Here is a 24,883-nt window from a genome sequence, read left to right as displayed (position 1 = left end):
AGACAATTTTTTTTATTTTACATTTTTTGAGAAAATAAAAAAGGGACTATAATCAATAAAGACAATTTTTGCGTTCTAATATCAATAAAAATAATATTTTTAATATAATTTTTAAAATAGATTAATTTCAAAAATTATATTAAATAAAAAAAAATACTGTTCATCTTCTTATTCTTGCAAACAATTCATCAGTACCGCCACCCGCCATTGCCTCCGGTGACCTCTGGCAACGCCATCCCCTACGGCCGTTGCCTTCGCCCACCTCGGACAATACACTCAAAAGCCAGGAATTCATAAAGATCATGACTAGATCCCCATAGCCGGACAATACACTCAAAATACAAGCTTTCTAACGGACAGAAGCCAGGAATTCATAAAAATCATTTATTGATTCAACAGTAACATCGAGGAGAAAAAGAAAAAGGAAAGAAAAGAAAAAAGAGAAAATTAGCGCTGAATGAAGCTGAATTGGATTATTGCCGGCAATCTACGTACAGAGGTGAAACCTGACAATGATTCCCTGTCGAAACCTCAACCGGAACTTGGGGACCACATTCCTTGGTAGCATGCTTCGAGGGCATCTACAGCTTTAAATCCTTGTAAAACTTTTCGATAAACTCCTCAGCTGCCTTCTCAACATGGCTGTCCTCGTCAGTGGATCTTAACGGGAATGGCGAGTCCGTTATCCGCAACTGCCGTACCATGGGGCTCTTCCCGAACCCCGGCAGATTTACCAACGGAGACGGCTCCAAAATAACGTCATTGCTCAACATCTCTAACATCTTCTGCACCGCTTTAATGGTTGCTGCGTCGTCTTGATGATGCTGGTGAGAATGGGAGGTGTAGGAATGATGGTTCTTGCGCTTGTTGACGTGAAACCGGAAGTAAGAGGGGTAGGCTGGTCTGTTGCTGCAGCTAAACTCGTACTCACGAGGAGCGACGAACGACATTTGTATGTAGTTCGACCTGCAACTGGAGTTGGAGTGGTGATGAAACATCAGGTTGTAATAGGAAAGTGAGTAATATCCCACGAATTAGGAAGGTGTATAATAGGAAATTACAATTAAGAAAGTGTATATCTTCTGAATTAGGAAGGTGTATAATATCTTGTTAGATAGGAAGGTATATATTATCTTGCTAGACTTTTCTTTTTCCTTTATTTTCTTTTTCTTTTACTTACTATTTTCTGTCCACAACTTGTATATATATTGTGGCCTTCAGCCCCTCTTGTACATGTCTTTTATGAGAAAGAATTTCTTCTTTGTTCTTCTCCTTCTCTGAATTATGGTCTTATGGTTTTCTCGATTGTTTCTTAGTTATTATCCCCTTCGTGGTTTTCTTATGGTATCAGAGTTGTGGTGAATTTCACCATTGATTCATTCAAAAGGTGTGTGCCCATCGAAGAAGAGGAGTCGTGTGACTCGTAACAGTGAGGTTCGGTGTGTGCCGAACCACTCCTTCAATCCAACCGTATTTTGGGTAACCTCATATCTGAAGCAATGACTGGGAGCAGCTCATCCACCTCTTTCAAAATTCCATCAATCAGTGATCCAACGTTTATATATTATCTGAGCTCGTCTGATAGTCCAGGTATGCTTCTAAGCCAAATCATTCTTAATTGAGAGAACTATCATATTTGGGAAAGGGCTTTTCAAAGAGCTCTAAAATCTAAAAACAAATTGAGTTTCATTAATGGGACTCTAGAGAAAGACAAGGCGGATGACATTGACAAAAATACTTGGGTAAATGCAATGCTATGGTTGTTTCATGGATCTTCAATTGTGTCGACAAAAGCATACAAAATACTATAATTTCCTTTGATGATGCTAAAGAGTTATGGATTACTATGCTAAACTAAAGGGGAATTAAATTGAAAGGGGAATTAAATGAATTCAGGCAAGAATCACTGAGTGTCACAGATTACCATGCTAAACTAAAGGGAATATGAGATCAATTAGATCAGTACACTAAAACCAACACTTGTGTATGTGGATCGACGTGCAAAACGTTGATCAATATATTGGAAGAAAGAGAGAATGAAAAGGTCTATAAATTTTTAATGGGCCTTGATAATCGTTATGGTATTGTTAGATCAAACATTATAAGCATGGACCCACTGCCCTCACTCACTCGCTGCTTTGCCATGATATCAAGAGAAGAGTTACAATTGAAGGCAAAGCAGCGCGAAGATCCAAGGGTACAAGCAAGAGAAGGGCGAGACTCTGCTGATTTACCCATAGTCTGTACTCACTGCAAGAGACCTGGACATGACAAATCCCGCTGCTTTGAAATCATCGGGTACCCAGAACACTAGAAGAATTGAAACGGAGGTAAAACAGGTCGTGGTTGAGGACAAGGGAATGGAAATCGCGGAGGCAAAGGAGCTACGGCCAATGCCATTCAAGGCCGAGCAAGTGCTGTCACTGAAGAAGTGGGAGCATCAAACAACACCATACAGATGTCGTCCCTCTCGCAAGCCCAACTTGATCGTTTAATGTCTCTATTGGGTACAGGTGATTTAGAAAACATGATTCATGATGCACTGTCTGGTAAGAAATTTCCCTTGGTTCACTTATCAAATTGGATTATTGATAGTGGTGCATCACACCACATTTCTAGTAATCTTAAAGTCTTCAAGAATGTTCGAGAGGCTGGAAGGAATGAAAGAGTCATCATTCCAAATGGAGATTCTTTGAAAGTGAATAAAATAGGGGACATCATGATTAACAGACATATCAAATTAAAAGATGTTCTTTATGTTCCAGATTTTAAATGTAATTTGATATCTTCAAGAAAGTTAAGTGAGGATATGGGTTGTGTTATTACTTACTATTTGAATGTTTGTATAATACAGGACCTCACCCGGCGGACGCTGATTGGACTGGGTGATCTCAAGGATGGTCTGTATTATCTACGAAACATACATAGTGCTCTTGCAATGGCCGCCAAGAAGAATACAGAGGAATTATGGCACAAGCGTCTAAGACATCTTTCTAAAAAAAATTATCGTACTTATCTGGAGTATGTGGTTTTGACCGTAACGGTAGTTATGTTGAGTATTGTGATATATGTCATCGTGCAAAATAGACACGAATTCCTTTTCCTTTAAGCAACAATAAAGCTTCACGTGCATTTGAGTTAGTACATTGTGACTTATGGGGTCGGTATTATACTCCATCTCTCTCAGGAGCCCATTATTTCTTAACCATCATGGATGATTTTACACATACTACGTGGATATATCTTTTGCATGATAAATCAGAAACTCAAAGGGTCTTTATGTCCTTTTGTGCTATGGTTAGGAAACAATTTGGGGTCGATATCAAGATAGTTCGTAGTGACAATGGAACAGAATTCTTAGGGACTCTCAACAAATTTTTCCTCAGCCTAGGAATCATTCATCAAACCTCCTGCGTTGGGAAATACCCATTTACCTTTGAAGTTTTGGGGGGAATGTGTTATGGCAGCAGTTCATCTAATTAACTACACTCCAAGCAGTGTGCTAGGAGGTCGCACACCATTTGAAGTGTTGTTTGAAAAAATACCCAATTATTCTCACATTAAGGTTTTTGGGTGCCTTGCGTAAGCCAAGAGACAAGGCATTGGAAAGGATAAGTTTGGAGAACGTGCCGAGAAGTGTATTTTCATTGGTTTCCCATAAGGAAAGAAATGATGGAAAATGTATAATTTGGAGAAAGGAGATATCTTTACATCCCGAGATGTACATTTCTATGAGGAAGTCTTTCCTTTCAACAACAATGACGTAGTCAGAGGAAAACGACTCCCAAGTGAGGGGGAGCACGTGATTGTGGAAGATGAAAATGAGTCATTTAGGGATAAGAGTCTTGTTGGGGCTAATGGCAACCAGCATATAGGTGCAAATGAGGAAGGGGTCCACGCAACTAATGAGGAAACAAATTCGGAAGAACACTAAGGAACGAATGCGTCCGACCAAATTGCAGTGAGCACACCACAAAGAAACGAAAATGAGCAATCAGTTCTGCGACAGGAGCGACCTCAACGAGAAAGAAAACGGCCAAGATATCTAAGAGACTATTTGTGTGACGCGACGTACCACCATCCAACGTGAACTCAATTCGAAAGGCAGCCGCAGGTAAAGCCCATTCTCTAACACACTACATTTGCTATAGTAAATTTAGTTCAACTCATAAAGCTTTTTTAGCGGCCATCGATTCTCAGGATGAGCCAACTAGTTATACACAAGTAGTCAAAGATGAACGATGGATTAAGGCAATGGACAAAGAAGTTAAGGCCTTGGAAGAAAACAAAACATGGGAAATTGTGAGTTTACCTCCAGGGAAGAAAGTGATCGGATGCAAATGGGTCAACAAAATTAAATACAAATCGGATGGAAGCATCGAACGTTTCAAGGCAAGATTAGTTGTGCAGGGCTTCACTCAAAGATGGGGAGAGGATTATACAGAGACTTTCACCCCAGTAACAAAGCATGTGTCTGTTTGTGCCTTTTTAACAGTGGCAGTAGCAAAGGGATGGGAACTTCATCAAATGGATGTAAACAATGTGTTTCTGCATGGTGACCTCAAAGAAGAAATTTACATGAAGCTCTCACCAGGTTTCAGCTCCGAAAAACCAAATGCAGTATGCAGGCTACAAAAATCTCTATACGGCCTAAAACAGGCTTCTAGAAACTGGTTCGCAAAGCTGACAGCATCCTTGCATGAGTATGGTATCAGGCAATCCACCGTGGAAAACACTCTCTTCATATACAGAAAGGGAAACATCTTTCTTGGTCTCTTGGTGTATGTTGATGACATTATACTAGCTGGGAATAGTTTAGAAACGTGTGTAGAATTCAAGGCGTATCTCAACAGTTGTTTCAAGATAAAGGACCTAGGAAATTTGAAATATTTCCTTGGGATAGAAGTAGCTCGGTCCACTACTGAATTGTTTTTGAATCAACGCAAGTTTGTTCTGGACATTTTGAAAAAACTAGACTGACTGGATGCAAACCCGTAGACACCCCAATTGAGCAAAATCATCATTTGGGGTACACCAATGGGATTTTTCATTCTGATCCCAATCAGTACCGAAGATTGGTGGGACGACTATTGTATCTAACAATCACGAGGCCCGACATTACTTATGTTGTGAATGTGCTTAGCCAGTTCGTCCAGCAACCCTGAGTTGAACATTGAAACGGCCTGGTGTGCATTCTGAGATATCTCAAGGGATGCCCATGGCAAGGTATATTGCTAAATGGTGAGAATGACATGGTATTGCGAGGATACTGCGATGCAGATTGGGCAAGCTACCCTTTTACCAGAAAATCAGTAACAGGATTGTACTTCCAACTTGGTTCTTCTCATGTTCTTTGGAGGAGCAAGAAACAGCCCACAATGTCTATTTCCTCAGCAGAAGCAGAATAAAGGGCCATGGCCATGGCTACTAGTGAAGTAGTCTGGCTGCGGAGACTATTAAGTGAATTATTAACACCACAGTCAGGAGCCACTAGTCTTTTATGTGACAACAATGCAGCTTTACACATTGCAAGAAATCCCGTTTTCCATGAGAGGACCAAACACATCGAAGTAGATTGCCATTTTGTACGTGAGAAGCTGCTTTCTGGCGAAATTTTACTGCGCTACCTTCCATCACATTTACGGTTAGCGGATTTGTTCACTAAAGGTCTTGGCAAGCGACAATTTCAATTTCTCCTTTGCAAATTGGGCATTCCGAACCCTCATGCTCCAACTTGAGGGGGAGTAATAGGAAAGTGAGTAATATCCCACGAATTAGGAAGGTGTATAATAGGAAATTACAATTAAAAAAGTGTATATCCTCTGAATTAGGAAGGTGTATAATATCTTGTTAGATAGAAAGGTACATATTATCTTGCTAGACTTTCCTTTTTCCTTTACTTTCTTTTTCTTTTACTTACTATTTTCTATCCACAACTTGTATATATATTGTGGCCTTCGGCCCCTCTTGTACATATCTTTTATGAGAAAGAATTTCTCCTTTGTTCTTCACCTTCTCTGAATTATGGTCTTATGGTTTTCTCAATTGTTTCTTAGTTATTATCCCCTTCGTGGTTTTCTTAGGTTGCCCAACGCCTTCCATGCGATATTGCTGCGTTTCATCATCAGGTGAAGATCCATCATCAGTTTCCGCTTTGAGATGCCTTTTCTCAGCATGTAAAACACTACACGTACGATGTTCCACAGTCTCTTGGCTATGTCCGGTGGACTCGATTCCACCTCCTCTATAGGTTCAGAGAGAAAAAGAGGAGTTTCCTTCGAGATCAGAGAGAGAGAGATCTGGAGGAGTTTCTATGACCCTTCGACGGAAGGAGGGTAGAGGCAGCGACCTTGGAAAAGGCGAAGACGGCGGAGGTAGGCAAAGGCATTGCTAGAGGTGGTGATGGGCGGTGGCGCCAATGAATATTGCCCTTTGATATTATTATTAAAAAGTTAACATATTTTAAAAATTATATTAAAATATTGATTTTGTTGATATTAGGACCCAAAAGTTGCCATTATGGGCTATAATCCCAAAAAAAAAACATAAAACCTCCTCACTTTATAACAAAGTGACAAATAAACTTTCATTCTTGTGCATTTATGCTTTTTCAATCTTTCTATTATGGGTTGGGTTGAGATTATTTTCATGACTTGAATTGCAAAAGCTTTAAATGAGGTAGATGCAAACCATTTACTAACTCAAGGAAACTGAAAATTGGAGAACTGTATTTGGGTGTAAGGGGGGTATGGTAGACTAAGGTAGTCTATAATTTTTGAAAATGGTTGAGTAGGATGCGGTTTGAGCTGGTTTCTCCAAGTTTGATAGGCAGCTCATTGAGTCTTAAGCCCTATTCATTTTTCGAAAAGATATTTATTTAGGAAAGTTCATCTGACAAGTGTTTCTTAGGAAACATTTACCCAAGAAAGTGAACTTACCTCTGTTCATTTCATCATTTGATTCTCAATTAAATTATGTAATAACTCTTTTATCCATAAAAATCTATTGAGCAAAATTGACACATGTATTGTCAACTTTTCCCTAATTAGGAAAGTTATTTGTCCACATTCACGAGTGATATATTTTTTAGTGGGTCCTACTTAAACATATATATATATATATATGGAAAAAGTGATCAATAGAAACTACAAGCCTACAAGGGTATTTATCTTAGGAGTTGAGCCTCCCCTTGTAATGTTGACCCGTGGTGGAAATGAAGGCTGAAACTAGTTAGGGTTTTCCCCAGAGTTAGAGCTAGTTGTAGACCTTGGGTAGAAGGGGATTGAGATTGAGGCAGAGATACTATGAGGCTTGAACTGGTTAGGGTTCAAGGGGCATATCTCTTGTCAGGTGGCATGCCAATCAACTAATTAAGCCACAACTGCTTGGTTGGTAATGGTTTGATGCAGGCATTTTACCTGATTGGGCTGCACTTGATTTTAGTGCAAATTTGTTTGCACTTACAAATGCCTAGGAGTGCAAATGGAAAGAATGTATATTCTGATTTGATTTTGTTTTGAGTTTTACTTTATTTTGCTTCATATCTTATTTTACTTCATTTGTGATGAAATAAGACAAGAATAAAGATAAAATTTGAAACAAAAAATAAATCAAAATTTGCAACAATATCATACGTGCTACCACTAAGGCTGCAACTTGGGTTGGGTTGATGCTCAGGTTAGGGTTAGGGTTGAAATTCATAAACCCGACTTTATTTTGGATTGGGTTAGGATTGATCCCTCGGGCAACTCAACCCAATTGAACCCGACTTTATAGTACATGTAATATATAAATATATGTTATATGTAATGTATCATTCATTGATTTGTTTAGAACTAGACAGGGTTTTTAAATCTAGACAGGGTTTTTAAATTAATGTCTCACAACTCCAACCAGCTTGAACCACCTAATTTAAATACCTTATGCGGGTAACGACACAAATTATGCATTTATAAGCACTAAAAGTGAGTAGAGTTGTAAATTGGGTTGTGTCATCCATGACCCAACATGGACCAACGCGATTTTGAGCCAGCCTGGCATGACGAACTACGGGTCGTGCCAGGCATGATACGATCATATGGGTCGTGTCAGGTTTGGGGTTTCGAGTCCATGGGCCAACTCGGCACGGCATGACCGAACCACAGACCAGCTTAGCCCAAGGCTTAGCCTATGACACAACACAATACAGCACGGGTCATGAGTCATGCCAGGCTAACCCCCCAAAGTATCCTAGGGGAAGGAAGCACGACCACCTCAGCCCATGGGCCAGCACGACACGACCTTCGTGCCAGCCTAGTATGACCCAATTTACACCTCTAAAAGTAAGTATCATAAACCAAAAAGTCTCAGCTCGTCAGGAACCACAATCAGGATAATAACAACAATATAATAATAATAATAGTAAATATATTTTTTCTAATTTTCATTGTAACACTATGAACTAATATTATCATAGGCAAGGATTATAATGTTTAAATTATATAATTTATACAAAAAAAATAAATGTATTTTAAATACACTATGAACTAATTACATTTAAGAGGCGTTATTTTTTGGACTTTTTTTTTTGGGGGGGGGGGGGGAGTTGGTCAATGGGATTTTGGTTCTCATCTCCAAGGTGGGTAAATAACTTTCCCACCAAGGGGGAAAGTTGCCAACACTTGAATGGGACAAAAATGCCCCTTTTAATAATGAATTCTTATGGATAAAATGGCCATTACCTTATTTACATGAGAAATAAAAGAACATGGGTAAATGCACTTACCCGAATAAGTGTTTCCCAGGAAAAACTTACTCGAAAAACGACATTTACCCGGGTAAGTAACTTACCAAAAAGCGAACAGGGCCTTACTTCTTGAAGATTATTGATAATTAGTACATATTTTCAAAAACTAATTTTAATAGTTAATTTTTTTAATTTTTGGTAATTTATCATATTTATTAGAAATCATGTTAATCCATTTTTGTTAATTATGACAAAATTACTGGTATTTTATTTTTGGTTATTTTCTTGGCAAATTTTTGTTCATTAAATATAATTTTCTGCTATTTATAGTTTAAATCATATTTAAATATCATTACTTTTAATTACAGTTTATAATTTAATTATATTACCTACAGTTTCAAATATAATTTAAATCAATTAAATAATGAATTAATAAAAATATTAATATTCTTTTAATAAATATAGTATTTAAATAAACACTGTTAATTAATAAATTCGGTAATTAAAAATACTAAAATTATTGAAAATATGGAAAATTATTAATACTGTAATTATAAAAATATTGTTGATAAAAATACACTATTTTTAATAAATAATGTTAATTAATTAAAATACTATAATTATTAAAACTACTATATCAATTAAAATCACTATAATTTTAAAATAATGTAAGCATTTGAAATACTGTAATTATTAATCAAAATATTGTCTTTATTAATACTATATTTATTAATCAAAGTACTGTAATTATTATTATTATTATTAATATTATTAATAATTATTATTATTATTGTTAGTATTATTGTTGTTGTTGTTGTTGTTGTTGTTGTTGTTATGATGATGATGATGATGATGATGATGATGATGTTTTTAGGTAAATAAAATTTCAACAAAAAAAATAAAAATAGAAAATAAAACTTAATTACACATCCATCACATAAATAAAATAAATAATCCAAACATTTTTCAAATAGATGGCAACATCAAAAACACAAAGTATCAAATAAAATTGCAACAACAAATTAGAAAATACTATTAATTAATAATACTGTTTTTCAATAAATACTGTAATTATTATATTACAATATTTATTTAAAATAAATTAATTTCTGGAAATTATCATATTTTCATAAATATATTGTTAAATTCTGGGCTAAATTTAATTAAATATAATTTTCTGGTAATTAAATGTAATTTTATGCTATTTATAGCTTAAATTATAATTATAGTTTAAAAATAATTAATGTTAAGTAAAAATATATTATTTTTAAAAGTTAATATATTTATGAATTACTATTAATTAATGCTAAACGTATTTAAATGTAATTTTAAGCTATTTATAGCTTAAATTATAGTTACTGTGAATTACAGTTTAAAATTAATTATTATTAATTAATAAATACATTATTTCTAAAAAACAATATATTTATTAATACTGCTTTCAATAAATACTGAATTATTAATAATACTGTAATTATTAAATTACTGTATTTATTTAAAAAATTATAATTACTGTTAAATATAGTTGAAAAATAATTTAGTATTATTATTATTATATTGTTGTTATTATTATGTTAATTAATTAATAGTGTTAATTATTAAAAATACTGTAATTATGAAAAATACTATTAATTAATGATACTGTCTTTCAGTAAATACTGTAATTATTATATTACTGTATTTATTTAAAATGCATTAATTTCTGGAAATTATCATATTTTCATAAATATATTGGTAATTACTTGGCTAAAACTAATTAAATGTAATTTTCTGATAATTAAATGTAATTTTATGCTATTTAAAAGTTAAATTGTAATTACTGTTAATTACAGTTTAAAAATAATTTAATTACAGCTTAAAAATAAATACTGTGAATTATATTACTGTTTATTAATAATTAGTGTTAATCAAATTCTGCTAATTATTGTTAAATGTAATTTTTTGGTAATTAAATGTAATTTTATGCTGTTTATGGTTTAAATTATAATTACTATTAATTACAGCTTAAAAATAATTAGTGTTACTTAGTGTCAGTTACTGTTAAGTAAAAAATATATTATTTTGAAAAAATAATGTATTTATTAATTACTAGTAATTACTGTTAAATGTAATTTTAGGCTATTTTTAGCTTAAATTATAATTATTGGGATTATTAATATGGTATTTAATTAATTAATAATACTTTTTTTATTGTATCATGCATCACACAGTACGGGAAAACCATGTGGTGCACAGCTTGTGTAAACTGTGTAGCACACGGTCAGATATTAACCGTGAGCCATACTGGTTGATTTCGGGTAAACCCGGATATGTATTGAAATCGGGTCGTGTGGGACCCATTTGATCATCTTCTTCACCCGATCATTAATATGGGTTTTGTGTCAACCTAAATGATTTTTTTCCTTTTTAATACACTTTTTTCTTAGTTGATAATTATTTTTTAATATTTCTTAAACATTTTTCATAAAAAAATCTAGAAATGAAGGAGATTACTGTGAAAAATCAATCTGTTATAAGTGATAGTTGCAGAAGATTTTTATTGTTTTTTTTCCATGTTAATGTGTTGTTTTTTATCATTTTACATTTCCACTAATATACAGTCATAACCAATACATTTTAAATGCAAAAAAGAGAAAAAAAAAATATCTAATACATACCTAGACTCAACAAAGCAAACGGGAAGACGCAAAATTAGACTTGGATGCTTCTTCAAAGTTGAGATGAATGATCTTACGCTGCAGGGCAAGCCTGAAGAATAGTAGATACAATCATCACCAATATGTTTTAATATATATATATATAACTGATGAGGGAAGATTTGGCCCTCCAGTGAAATTGTGACATGTGGCACCTCGTGACAATTAGGCGACACCCAGGCAACAACTTATCAAGTTGGTGTCCCACCGGGGCATCGACCTGGCCGGCCTGCGCATTGCCTAGCGTGTGGCCTGCGTGACCTGGCCGACCTGGATCATCCCGGCACATGATACGACCTGGCAACCCATAAGACGCCCACCGATGAACCATAACGGCATACCCCGCGAGCTCGGTATCTCACCAAGGAGCTCGCCAAGGAGCTCGGTAGCTCATCAAAGAGCTCGCCAAGGAGCTAGGCAGCTCTCCAAGGAGCTCGCCACCAAGGAGCCAGGCATCTCGGCAAAGCTCGCCACAAGCAGCTCGGCATAGCCCAAGGAGCTCGGCATAGCTCCCCCGAGCAGCTCGCCACTTGTAGGGTAGCTCGGTACAGAAGAGTAGTTTGGCGAATCGCAGGAAGATCCCCTGCCTGACAACTGGCCCAGACACCGACCCGCCAACTGACACAGGCGCCGACCTGACAACCTGGCCCAGACACCGACCCACCAACTGACACAAGCGCCGACCTGACAACCTGGCCCAGGCGCCGACCTGCCCGCCTGAAACAAGCGCCAGCCTGACAACCTCGAGGAGTTCACCACCGTACCCCAGTTCTGACGGGATGTGACGAGTCTTACCATTTGAAGGCTTTTCACCCACCTAACCCGCGAGGACACCACTATATAAGGACTCCAATCCCCAAAGCCAAGGGGGAGGGAAAAAGGATGGTAATCCCTGCTCTCTAGCTCTCTCATTTCTCTCTAAGCTCTTTGTAATCAGAATGCTAACTTAGGCATCGGAGAGTCCCCACCGAGAAAATACCCCCCGGGTCCTCTGATTAAGTTCTCGCAGGTCCCTCAGCTCCCGCCACCTACAAAGGAGAGGAAATCACCTCATGCAGAGGGCAGTCGGGTTGCGCTGCACCAGGGAGCTCCCCCATCCTCTGAGCTACAGGCCGCGTAGGAGCAGGTCAAATGACGAGTCCACCAGGCAGTTCTCCCCTAGGGAGTTCGCCACCAAGTAGCTCTCCACCAGGTAGTTCGCCACCAGGCAGTTCGCCACCAGGGAGCTCGCCACCAGGCAGTTCTCCACCAGGGAGTTCGCCACCAGGGAGCTCGCCACTAGGCAATTCGCCACCAGGGAGTTCGCCACTAGGGAGTTCACCACCAGGCAGTTTGCCACCAGGGAGTTCGCCACCAGGGAGCTCGCCACCAGGGAGCTCGCCTCCACCAGGGAGATCGCCACCAGGCAGTTCGCCACCAGGGAGCTCGCCACCAGGCAGTTCGCCACCAGGCAATTCGCCACCAGGCAGCTCGCCACCAGGCAGTTCTCCACCAAGGAGTTCGCCACCAAGTAGCTCATCACCAAGGCATGTCACCACCGGGTCAAATAACAAGGTACTTAGCCAAAAAAATTTATACATCACAAAAAATTAGTACGTGACCATAAACAGTTACATCAATAACCAATATGTTATAATTGTGCAAGGCTTGAAATCTATACATATGGGCGGGAGACACTTTGGAAGTGCAAACATCTCTTCTCACTCTTTAATTCAGGTTGATCTAATTGGCTCTTTTAATAAATTCATGGATTAAAACAGAAAATTAGAATGGAGGGTTTCTTGCAAGGAGAAGGCCGTGTGACATGAACAGACTAATTTTAATGTGTGTATATATTTGGTTCATTGGGGGCGATCCCCATCCCGATAACCAACATATTGGGGAAGGAGATCACACCCAATAACACGTGGACAGGACCATCCCAACCCAAAATATTAGCAACACATGCCCACTCTTTATTTTTTGTGGATGGTCCCGATCCTGGTGGACCACAATGAGCATGTGATATTATACATCACATGCCTTAAGAAAATTCTTTTGTTGTTGTTACAACCCACAAAGCTATATTTCTTCTTCATTGTTCATGGCTATTGAGCATAGATCCATCGCCGACCACCACTCGCTGGTTTTCTCCATTGAAACCATTACATAATGAATCCATTTTCATCATATTTTAATTATGAATCTTTTTCCTTCAACTTTGAGTTTTCTTTCTCTCATTTTTGGATTTCTCTTCAACTATGAGTACTTTTCTTGCAAAGCTTACATTTATAATCAATTGTGTAGTAATTTATCAATTATATTTCCAAATTAATTTTGGTATAATTACTCATTGTGTACCAATTTCACAAACAATATGTAAAATGCATGGAACCAAAAAAATGTATTGTGAACTGATCAACATTATACCTACAAAATACAACTATGAGTGTGGACTGATTTTGTCCACACTGTTTATCCATAATTCAGAACAATTATGAATTGGGATGTGGTATGGATTGATTTCTGTCATAGTGGTGTGGTGTGAACTAGTGACAATTTACACCCATCAATTTATCATCCACATTGAGAACACCCCCTTACTCATCCAAAATAATACATCTCTACAGTTGTTCACCAAAAACTAGGGGTAGCAATTTTGACCCAAACCCACCCATTTGAATAGTGGGTCAAGATGGGTCAAATGACCCATAAGGATCAAGAAAAAAGGGTTAGGGTCAATTAGGTAAAGGGTCACCCATTGACCCACTATTTGGGTTGGATTTATTCTCCTAAAACCCTCCCCCTCCCTCTCTTTCTCTAGGTTGGATTTATTCTCCTAAAACCTTTCCCCTCCTTCTCTTTCTCTTTCATGTCGCCGCCGCTGGTCACCCCTCTCTTCCTCTCTCTCATGTCATCGGTCACCCCTCCTTGGCCCCTGCCTCTCTCTCACCCAGATCTCTATGTGAAGCCGACCACCACACACACTCTCTCTCTCTCTCTCTCTCTCTCTCTCATGTCGCTAGTCACCCTTCTCTGAATCTCTCATCCAAATCTTCAATTAAAGCCAATTGTCGCATTGATTTCTCATATCTATTCGCCCAAATTTTTTATTAAAGTTGATTGCTGCACCGATTTCTCAGATCTATGGAAGGTGGACGTCGCACCACCGCTCTCTCTCAGATCTTGAAGATGGATGTTGCACCAACTCCTCAGATCTATGGAAGGTAGATGTCGCACCAGGCACCACCCCTCTCTCTGTCTCATATGTTGAAGTTGGTCGTCGCACCACCCAAATCTCCTATTTGAATTAGCAAACACACCGCCACTATCTCTTCTTCACTTAGATCTCCAGATTGAAGATTCGAATCAGGGATCCCAGCGTTTGGAGTAATACACTATGTTTTAGCTTGATATTGTCAATGTTTCAAGGTATTATGATAAAAAAAAATCAATTATTGAAGCGGAAACAATGTAAAATTTTCATTTTACATGAAAAAAATTGATTTTTTACATTGGCGCAATCTAATATGAATTTTATCCAATGACAAAATGCCATGAAAAAACTTTTGATTTTTCTAATATAATTTTTTTGCAGTTTCTGATTTTTTACAAAAAAAAAAATTGAAAAAATTATCATTTTCTTGTTTTTTGCATTTCTTTTACTTTTTTGCTATAATATATAGATTTTTGAATATTCTATCATTTTATGTATTTTGCGGTTTCTTTTTTTATCCAAATTTTATATTTTCTGAGTTTTTGTCTTTTCCAATTTACTTGTATTTTTTTGTAATTTCTGATGTTTATCATTTTCTATGTTTTTATGTATTTTATATTTGAAAATTTTATTTTTTTTCATATCCTTTTAGTTGAAATATATATGTTTGTGTATTTACATTTTTCTGTATTTTTTTGCAAATTTTTATATTTTCTGATTTTTTTTATAATTTCCTGTATTTTTTTTGCAATTCTGGTGTTTTACATGAAATATATATTATTTACCATTTTTTGTGTGTTTATAGGTTTTTATTTTTATTTGAAAAATTGAAACTTTTTATATTCGTTTATTCTATGTTTTTATGCAATTAAAATAGAGAAAATAAAAAAAAAAAAACTACTTTAAATTAAAGGGTCAAATGTGTGGATTAGGGTGGGTCAGGGTCAGAGAGGGTTGTGACCCACTTTGACCCACAGACATGGGTGACAAATGGGATATTGAATCAATATGGGTGGATTGGTACTCAATCCACACCCAACCCAATCCACCCTTTTGTCACCCTACCAAAAACCACTAAGCATTAACTCACGTTTGGACGAACAAGATGTAAGGACGAGCTAAAAGACTGACCTAAATTGGCTGCCTCGACATTTTTCCATGAGAATACAACCGAACTGATATAGTATAAAAATAATTTGACTCAGCTCAATATAAACCATTTTCAATTAAATCGACGAAATAAGCTACTTGGGACATTCTTCTTACTTGAAAAATCGCAACCAAATTCATTTCCCTTGGGTTTTTTACGGCATGACCTATGACAAGTGTTGGTCCCGAACCTTATCCCCTTTGACCAGAGCAAGCAATAATAGAATCCACAATAAAAAAGTCTGGACCACATGAAAAGTTTTGAACGATGCAAATCTACAGCTTTAAATTGGGTGGATTGATTGGAGGTTAAAATTTTGAAGATCAATCCAACAACCAAATGTCTACAAGCCAGGCTTAGTTTGGAAAGACTATAAATATAAATATATGGTATAAATACAAATATATACAAAATAATACAAGGTTTTATATTCTATATATTTGTACTTAGTACAAATACAAATTGTACTGTACATATTTGTAGAGTATAAAACATTATATTTTATATTATTTTGTATATTTGTATTTATACTCTTTTCAAACTGAGCCTTAATATTGTTTTAGGGAAAACATCAGTTATTATCTAATTTAAATAAAAATTGAAATGCTATGAAAAAACCATTTTATTTGAAATATGATTTGACAGTTTATCTCCCTCTCTCATATTACCACATAGCCTACCCCTTTCACACTTCATAGGAAAGAACGATTAGATAATCGTGATATAATATAAATCTACCCAAACAAAGAGACTCATCTCACCATCGCCATGTCGGTTCACCCTGCTGCTAGGTGAAGTATATAGAATTGAATTGGAAGCTTAGCTTGGAAGGAGTATAAATGCAAATATGTGTAAATATATACAAAATAATATTAAATACAAAGTTTTCCAGTCTGCATATTTGGATTAAAGCCTAAAAGAGATACAGCAGAGCAAAAACGAATACCCTGACTTCTTCACTTCCATTATAATATACTTTAGCAACCAAAATCGAATATCCTGACTTCTAAAACTGTGATCTAAAATTTTTTTCCTTTTTTTTGAATTAATTTTTTTATTTAATGTCATTTAACAACCATTGGGATGGCTCTCTCTCTCCCCCTTCTCAATAACATAAATAATATCTTCTATAAACAGCTAAAATTAATAATGTTTATTTTTATATTATAAAAAATTTATAAAAATAACACATAAAATAATTGTATATTCTTATATATTTCTATTATTTAACAAAATCCATACATCACCCCAGGCTCCGTTAGTAAACTCCTAAGAATTCATGCCTCGAATGGAAACCCCTACTCATTTATTTCATTGGCGTGCGTGTTATATATGACACGTCGAATTTGATTACATAACAAGATAAATACAATACTCGCCAGGGGAGATACCACCCGAAATTAAAATCAATTGTGGACTGTGGAGTGATGTTTGGAGCTGTTGCTTCGATTTGGTTTGTGCTTTCTGATAAACTTCGTTTTATATAAAATGAGAGAGAGGGAGGAAATTTGGAACCAATTACCTCATAACACCAGTAAATATAATAGACGATGAACCAACAAAAAAAGTAGTGCCCAATTATATACGGGCAAAGAACAAAAGTCCAAAATCCTAACACAACAAAACGAATGACCAAGAAAGAGACTTCCATAAATTCCGCAGTATGCAATATACCGCCCAAACCACACCCGCTTAATCAACCTCCTCAATCTTGGGGCCAGCACCAGTTCCGCCGACAGAAGGACCATCTTCATCCATCCCTGCACCTGCATCAGGTCCCGCTCCCTGGTACATCTTTGCGATGATGGGGTTGCAAATGCTTTCCAACTCCTTCATCTTGTCTTCGAATTCATCTGCCTCGGCTAGCTGGTTGCTGTCCAACCACTGTATGGCCTGCTCAATTGCATCCTCTATCTTCTTTTTGTCAGCTGGGGCAAGCTTGGCACCAATCTTCTCATCCTTCACTGTGTTCCTCATGTTGTAAGCATAATTCTCCAATGCATTCTTGGACTCCACCTTCTTCTTGTGCTCCTCATCCTCAGACTTGTACTTCTCTGCCTCCTGGACCATCTTCTCAATCTCTTCCTTGGACAACCTACCCTTGTCATTGGTGATTGTAATTTTGTTCTTCTGCCCAGTGGTCTTGTCCTCGGCGGAGACGTTCAAGATACCGTTTGCATCAATATCAAAACACACTGTGATTTGAGGAACACCCCTGGGAGCAGGTGGGATGCCGGAGAGCTCAAATTTACCCAACAAATTGTTGTCCCTTGTTCTCGTTCTCTCTCCCTCGTATACTTGGATCAGCACACCTGGCTGGTTATCGGAGTAGGTAGAGAACACCTGTTCCTTCTTTGTAGGAATGGTGGTGTTCCTAGGAATCAACACAGTCATAACACCTCCAGCTGTCTCCAGACCAGAGGAGAGAGGAGTAACATCCAGAAGCAAAAGATCCTGGACCTTCTCGTTGCCCTCGCCACTCAGGATAGCAGCCTGGACAGCAGCACCGTAAGCAACGGCTTCATCCGGGTTGATGCTCTTACATAGCTCCTTCCCGTTAAAAAAGTCCTGCAACAACTGCTGGACCTTGGGGATCCTAGTAGACCCACCAACAAGAACAGCATCGTGAACAGTGCTCTTGTCCATTTTAGCATCCCTCAAACACTTCTCAACGGGCTCCATACACTTTCTGAAGAGATCCATGTTGAGCTCCTCAAATCTGGCACGGGTGATGGTGGAGTAGAAGTCGATACCCTCATACAAAGAATCAATTTCAATGGTGGTCTGGGCAGTGGACGAGAGAGTCCTCTTTGCCCTCTCACATGATGTCCTGAGTCTCCTCAGAGCTCTAGGGTTTCCACTGATATCCTTCTTGTGCTTCCTCTTGAACTCCTGAACGAAGTGGTTCACCATTCGGTTGTCAAAGTCCTCGCCTCCGAGGTGAGTATCTCCTGCAGTGGCTTTCACCTCAAAGATACCCTCTTCAATGGTAAGAAGGGAGACATCGAAGGTTCCACCACCAAGGTCAAAAATGAGGACGTTCTTCTCGCCAACACTGCCAGCTTTCTTGTCAAGACCGTAAGCAATGGCTGCAGCCGTAGGCTCATTGATGATACGCATGACATTGAGACCAGCGATAACGCCGGCATCCTTTGTGGCCTGACGCTGAGAGTCGTTAAAGTAGGCAGGAACTGTGACAACAGCGTTCTTCACAGTTGAACCAAGGTAGGCCTCGGCAATCTCGCGCATCTTCATTAGGACCATGGATGAAATCTCCTCAGCGGCAAACTGTTTATCCTCACCCTTGTAGGTGACAACGATCATGGGCTTGTCACCAGGGCCGGCAATCACCTTAAAGGGCCACAATTTAATATCGCTCTGAACAGAAGCATCGCTAAACCTCCTACCGATCAAACGCTTTGCATCTGAAAGAGAAAGAATCAGAAGATCAGAAAACCAAATCTCCGACTCCCTGAATTAGGAAGGCATAAAATACAATATTCCAGATTCTCACATGAACTAATGGATGTTAAGATAAATTTTTGAAAATTATACCCCTATAAGCAAAGTACTTTTTAAGACATTCAAGTAACAGATCTGCTAGATAAGGACCCCATAATAGAACCCAAATACAGTAATTGTTAACACTTAAAACCATCGGCAAAACCCATAAGAAGCAATGAACAACTTCAGAAGACACAAACAATGATGCCCTAGGGAAAAATCTAATCGTACTATGAGGACAAAATCACATAATAAGCACAAATCTGGACGGATCACTGAAAATTAACACGAGGTAAACTAGTAGATCTGAATATATCATATACAGAAACCCAGATCTGGATTCCTCAACCCTTAAAAAACTGTTGACAAATTCTACAGAAGACATAACACTAAACGTGTACGCGGCATTCGACTTACTCTGCAAGTAGCAGATACTAACAGAACAGAATGATCTCAAAATATAAACAAAAATATTCAGCTTAAACGGACAACACAACATCACTAGATTAGGGTATAGAATCCTGGAACTTACCGAAAACGGTGTTCACGGGGTTCATGGCGACCTGGTTCTTGGCTGCATCTCCGATCAAACGCTCTGTATCAGTAAAGCCAACATACGAGGGCGTAGTTCTATTTCCTTGGTCGTTGGCTATAATCTCAACGCGATCGTGTTGCCACACTCCAACACAGGAGTATGTCGTCCCGAGATCGATCCCAATAGCCGGACCTTCACCTTTACCGGCCATTGTTCTTGCAATAACCGATAAAAGCTAATCACAGAGAAGATTGAGAGAAGAAAAAATGGGAATCAAGAAATATAAAAATTTGCGCTAGGGTTAGGGTGATTTGTTAGAGACCGATAGTCGCTTATTATATAGCTTTTAGGTAGCTTTCAGGACTGTTTTTCCAGAACATTCCACACGTTAATCCTGACCGTAGGATCAAATTTTAAGCAAATGAACACATCGCCCATCAAAGACTTTTATTTCCCTCCAGGAAGCGCATCAGTTCTTTCTTGGTGGGAACCTGGAAGTTGGAATTTGGTTTTTGAATTCTAGAACCATCTGATACTAATGTTTGTTTCCTACTTGTATCCGGGGCGGTTCCGGATTGGCTCTTGACCCGAATCTCTGCCCGATTTACTAATTAATAAATCCCAGACCCAGAATATGTATTTTTCTTTTTGTGTCCGGCGGGGGAGTGGGGGGGACTGTGGCATGTAAACAAAGAGAATTTTAATTTTCTGAAATTTCGAAACTTTCGGACGGCATCATGATGAGGTTTTGTGAAATTTTGGAATTTTAAACTTTTTATTAAGATTAATTATTTAAAAGCAGTTTTTAAGTCATTTATCATTAAATTTTTTAAAATATCCTTATTATTTAGCTAATTTACAAACTGCACCCTCAGTACTTAATTAATTCTGACAATTAAATAACTTTACCCTATCTTAACATCCATTAAAATCCGCACACACGTGATATTTTTAATTCCGATATTACCCTTTTTCCCTTTCCCTCTCCAATTTTTTTTCTTTTTCTCCTCCTTTTTTACCGTCTTCTTTTTCGTCGTCTTCTTCCTTTCAGTAGTGGCAAACCGAATTCTCCATAATTACAAATCTGATGAAACGGCGGCGATGTTAAACGGTCGATATTCTCTCCTTTAAATTCCATACTCTTCGGTCTTCTTCGGCATCTGCTTCAACCAACTTGGCCGCTAATTCCGATTCCCTCTTCCGCATAATTCTCTATAACTGACTTTGCCAGATGAACTAGGCTTCTCTGTCTCTCTGATAATAAATTGTCTTATTACCTAACAAATGAGGCTTCTTTGCAAATAAAACAAGTATCTCGGAAAATTTCTCATTGCAGTAATAAGGCTTCTGAATGGAGAGCCAGCCAGTTGCGACTTAACCTTTTTTGTGCTTGTTAGGACTTTGTTGGATAATGGTTGCCAGGTGCCACTTCAAGGATCGGAGCTGAGATGACACGGATTTTAGCGAAACATGATCAATAGGGAGACCAACGCTTCTGTCCATACCTCCTATAACCGGAAGATCATCGAAGCTAAGTTTTTCTTTAAGGGCCATGAAGCGGTGATTGCGGTCTGCAAACGGATCGGAAATTATTCGGATTACGGTATATTTCATTCAGTTCGATGAAAAATTATAAATAGGTTCGATTTCGATTTCAGTGACAATCAATAGTGATTGATGAAGTTTGTAACGGAGGAGTTGGGTTGAATCTGTTCATCGTCTTCTACCACGAGGCGGAGCAGGTGTTGTCGGTGGTCCAGTTGGTGAGGCGTTGTCGTCGGCCTTCCGATTTGGGCAAGGGGCACTTGCATTGCCAAATTACCTTCGACGATCTCTTGAAAACCCTACTAGTCACACCTCCCATCTCCCACCTCCTTTGCACTTGCACACCTCTCACCCATTGAATTTCACGCTTGTTCTCTTGTTGCAGAATTTCTTGAATATGTTCTTCAAGGATATTTACAAGCCTATACCTTTGGTCTACAACCTGGTCCTAGCGATGTTGTGTCTGAGAACATGGATCTAGATAAAGTGAAAATCCCCACTATTGTGCAGCGGTGAGTGTATGGGGTGTTAGAATAGAATGTCTTGGTTTCTGAACATGGTGAAAACTAAAGAGTATGTGATTGGTTTCTTAGCTAATTCGTTTGTTCACATAAAAATGGTTTCTTAGCTTCTCTGTGATTTCTGGTGCAGATATTTCGACAGATGGTAAATGGTGTTACATAGTTTTTTGTGTCGTCAGAAGGTTGACGACAAGGTGGAGTCAGTTGAAAACTTCAGGAATTTACTATTACAGACTTCAGAAATTTGCCTGACGCTGAAATTGGATCAAATCCTCTTGAATCGATTCGGCTTTGATGATCTGTTTTTTGTTATCTGATATCAGTGACTTTGTTCATCTGTATTTTTTCCCCTGATCACTATTCCTTCGAAATCTCCGACACCTCTCGAGGGAAAAAAACCCCAATGCAGTACCTATAGTTAATTACATGTTAACCTACCATTAATTGATATTTGAAAAAGACAGAGATCCTCCATGACTGTTATTTAATTTTCTTTATCAAACATCTAAATGTTAACAAAAAAAATACAATCTCAAATTCTTGTTTGTTTCATTCAAAAATGTTGGGGTCATGTTTATGTAGGTATTATGTTTGAGACTGTTAAATTTTTGTCAATGTTTGGATGATTGATAAAGAAAATTAGATGACACTTAAAGAGTATTTATGTCTTTTTAAAATATCACTTAATGGTTGATTAACAGTTGGTTAATGACAACACTGAATTATTACATTTTAAAAGTTCATATACTAAATTATTACACTTTAAAGTTTAGGGAACAAAATGGCACTAAGCCCAAAATACAGAGTACTAATGGAAATTTCCCTAAAAAAAAGCTTGGACTTCTAATTTGGTTAATTTTGGGTTACAATGACGGTGATACACGTAGAATCGGCAAGGAGGTGCCAACATTTTGAGGAAATATGGATAAGACTTAACATAAAGGTATAATCGACTTTTCATCGTTTCTTTTATAATTTAACACAATATCATAAAACATTAATAATAGAGTGATTCAAGACAATAGATAAATAGTAAAGATACAATTTATCAATTAGCTAAACAGTAGAGATAATTTAAGAAATTTGATCCAATTTTAATTATATACAGTATTCTTAGTTATATTATTGATAAAATTGTATTTAATGTATAATGTCAGCGGTTCCTCGTGATTTATAAACAGTTTTAATATGTATAATTGTATACATTATTTTAGATTATATTTTATATATAGTGCTAGGGGGTTTGTCAAAAAATCAAAGGATAAATTGAAAAGACCCACTGGTGTTAGTGAAAATTACCCCTGAACTTTCAACTTTAATAAATATCCCCTTGAACTTTCACCATGTAATAAATACCCTCCTCCATTAGAGTTTCGTCAAAAAAAAATCTGATTCAAATGTTTTGAACTCTTTAAAATCACAAATTACCCTTTCTCATTTATTTGAACATTTTGTGATTAGATTATTTTTCTAAATATAATATTGAAGCAATCCCAATTGCTCTATATATCCACGCATGTTTTATAGCTGCTTCAAATGTAATGGTAGAGGTTTGTTTCTAACATATATAAACTTATCGTATTATTTGGTTTTCTTGGTTCTTTGATGGATAAACATATTAGTGAAATGAAATAAGAATTTAGGTTATGTTAGGCTTGAAGGAAAATGGAGGGAAAGGTAGGTAACCCTTTACAAACCTTATATAGGTTTTCATGCCTTTCGCTTCCTTTTCTTACATTTTCCTTCGAATCAAACAAAACCTAAAGAAACTTGTTTTTCTATATGAGTCAAATAAAAATGATAAAGGAAAATAAAATAAGAAAAGTTCATGGGTTTATATTGTAAATGAAAGCTCAAAGACAAAAAATTCAAAAACATAATTATCACCGATCACATAGTATAGGGGGTCTTTATAACCAAGGTTCAAAATATCGATATGTCCGATACGCTGGTATAGGCGTATTGGGCGAATCGATACTGTTTTTTTTTAGTTTTATTTTTTTCTAAAACTGGTTCAGGGGGGTCGCTTTAGGTCTCCTCCACCCCCTAAACCAGTCAGACCCCCGATACACCCACTATAGGGGCGTATCGGAGGGGTCCCGGAATGATACGTATCTACCGATACGTGTCGATACTTTGAACCTTGTTTATAACTTACCCAAAATCAAAATTTGTAAAAATGTTAGCATTGTTTAAAAAAAAAACCATGGATTAAGGTAAACCAGCGGGGACCGTGCACAGGATTTATTAAGCAAAAGTTAAATAATAGAATGGATCATTTATTAAAATACCCCTTATAATTTAATCAATCTTCCAATACATGACACTATTGATCGTAATGTTAATTTAAATAAATTTAATCAAAATAAAATAAAAATGCCAATTTTGCCCTTAATAAGACATGAACAACTATATTCTTCTATTCACGCCTTGGCGACTCAGGTGGAGAGGAGCTTGAGGCAGGCGCGAGCTGCTGAAGAGGCTCGTCATGCTGCCGAGGAGGCTGCTCGTGCTACTGAAGAGACTGCTCGTTTTTCCCGGATCAGGCAGGCGAGGTCTCAGAGAGATGCCGAGGCCATGGGAGTGGTGGTGAAGCATATGGCGGACTTGAGGCTGGATCTGCAACATCAAGTCGAGTATCTTCAGGAGGACATCAGGGAGAGGACGCAGATCTTTTCTCAAGGTATCGAAGATGCCAAGAAGAAGGTTGTCGATGAGTACATCGCTTCGCCGGGTTTTGATGATCTGATGGTGGATTCATATAGGAGGGGTTTTAAACTAAGCCGGTGGATGATCCGGAATACGTACCCCGAGCTCGATGTTAGCGCCATATCCACTCGCGCATAACTCAGGAGATGGCTAATGTTGCTGACGCCGAGCCAGACTCCGAGGGCGAGGCGGGGCCTTCGGGTTTTGTCGAAGTGCCTTCTGATGATGAAGAAATAGTTCCGGGCTTGTAAATTTTTTTTTTTTGTACTACCCTACCTTTGGAATGGAATGACTTTTGTTTA

General features: G+C 37.4%; 2 protein-coding genes and 1 long non-coding RNA gene across 3 annotated transcripts; 1 reads left to right on the top strand and 2 right to left on the bottom strand.

Annotated features, from left to right (window-relative positions):
* Nucleotides 1–581: 581 nt before the first annotated feature.
* LOC104594973 (uncharacterized) lies at nt 582–950 on the bottom strand. Its single transcript, XM_010255526.1, has one exon. It carries the CDS (start codon nt 948–950, stop codon nt 582–584), a length of 369 nt encoding a protein of 122 aa, XP_010253828.1.
* Nucleotides 951–17,274: 16,324 nt separating this feature from the next.
* Nucleotides 17,275–20,326, bottom strand: LOC104594575 (heat shock cognate 70 kDa protein 2-like). Its single transcript, XM_010254919.3, has 2 exons — nt 19,804–20,326; nt 17,275–19,192 (listed from the first exon to the last, which is right to left on the bottom strand). The coding sequence occupies exons 1-2, from the start codon at nt 20,015–20,017 to the stop codon at nt 17,460–17,462; spliced, it is 1,947 nt and encodes a 648-aa protein (XP_010253221.1). The 5' UTR covers nt 20,018–20,326; the 3' UTR covers nt 17,275–17,459.
* A 143-nt stretch (nt 20,327–20,469) lies between these two features.
* On the top strand, nt 20,470–22,846 carry LOC148801876 (uncharacterized). The gene is made up of 3 exons (XR_016082346.1): nt 20,470–21,409; nt 21,737–21,863; nt 22,003–22,846. It is a non-coding gene; the product is annotated as an uncharacterized LOC148801876 (long non-coding RNA).
* Nucleotides 22,847–24,883: the final 2,037 nt, after the last annotated feature.

Source organism: Nelumbo nucifera, chromosome 2 (assembly GCF_055504915.1).
Source record: "Nelumbo nucifera cultivar China Antique chromosome 2, China Antique-T2T, whole genome shotgun sequence".
Lineage (NCBI taxonomy): Eukaryota > Viridiplantae > Streptophyta > Magnoliopsida > Proteales > Nelumbonaceae > Nelumbo > Nelumbo nucifera.
Note: the sequence above shows the minus strand (reverse complement) of the source record. Positions and strands in the feature narration are given on the sequence as shown.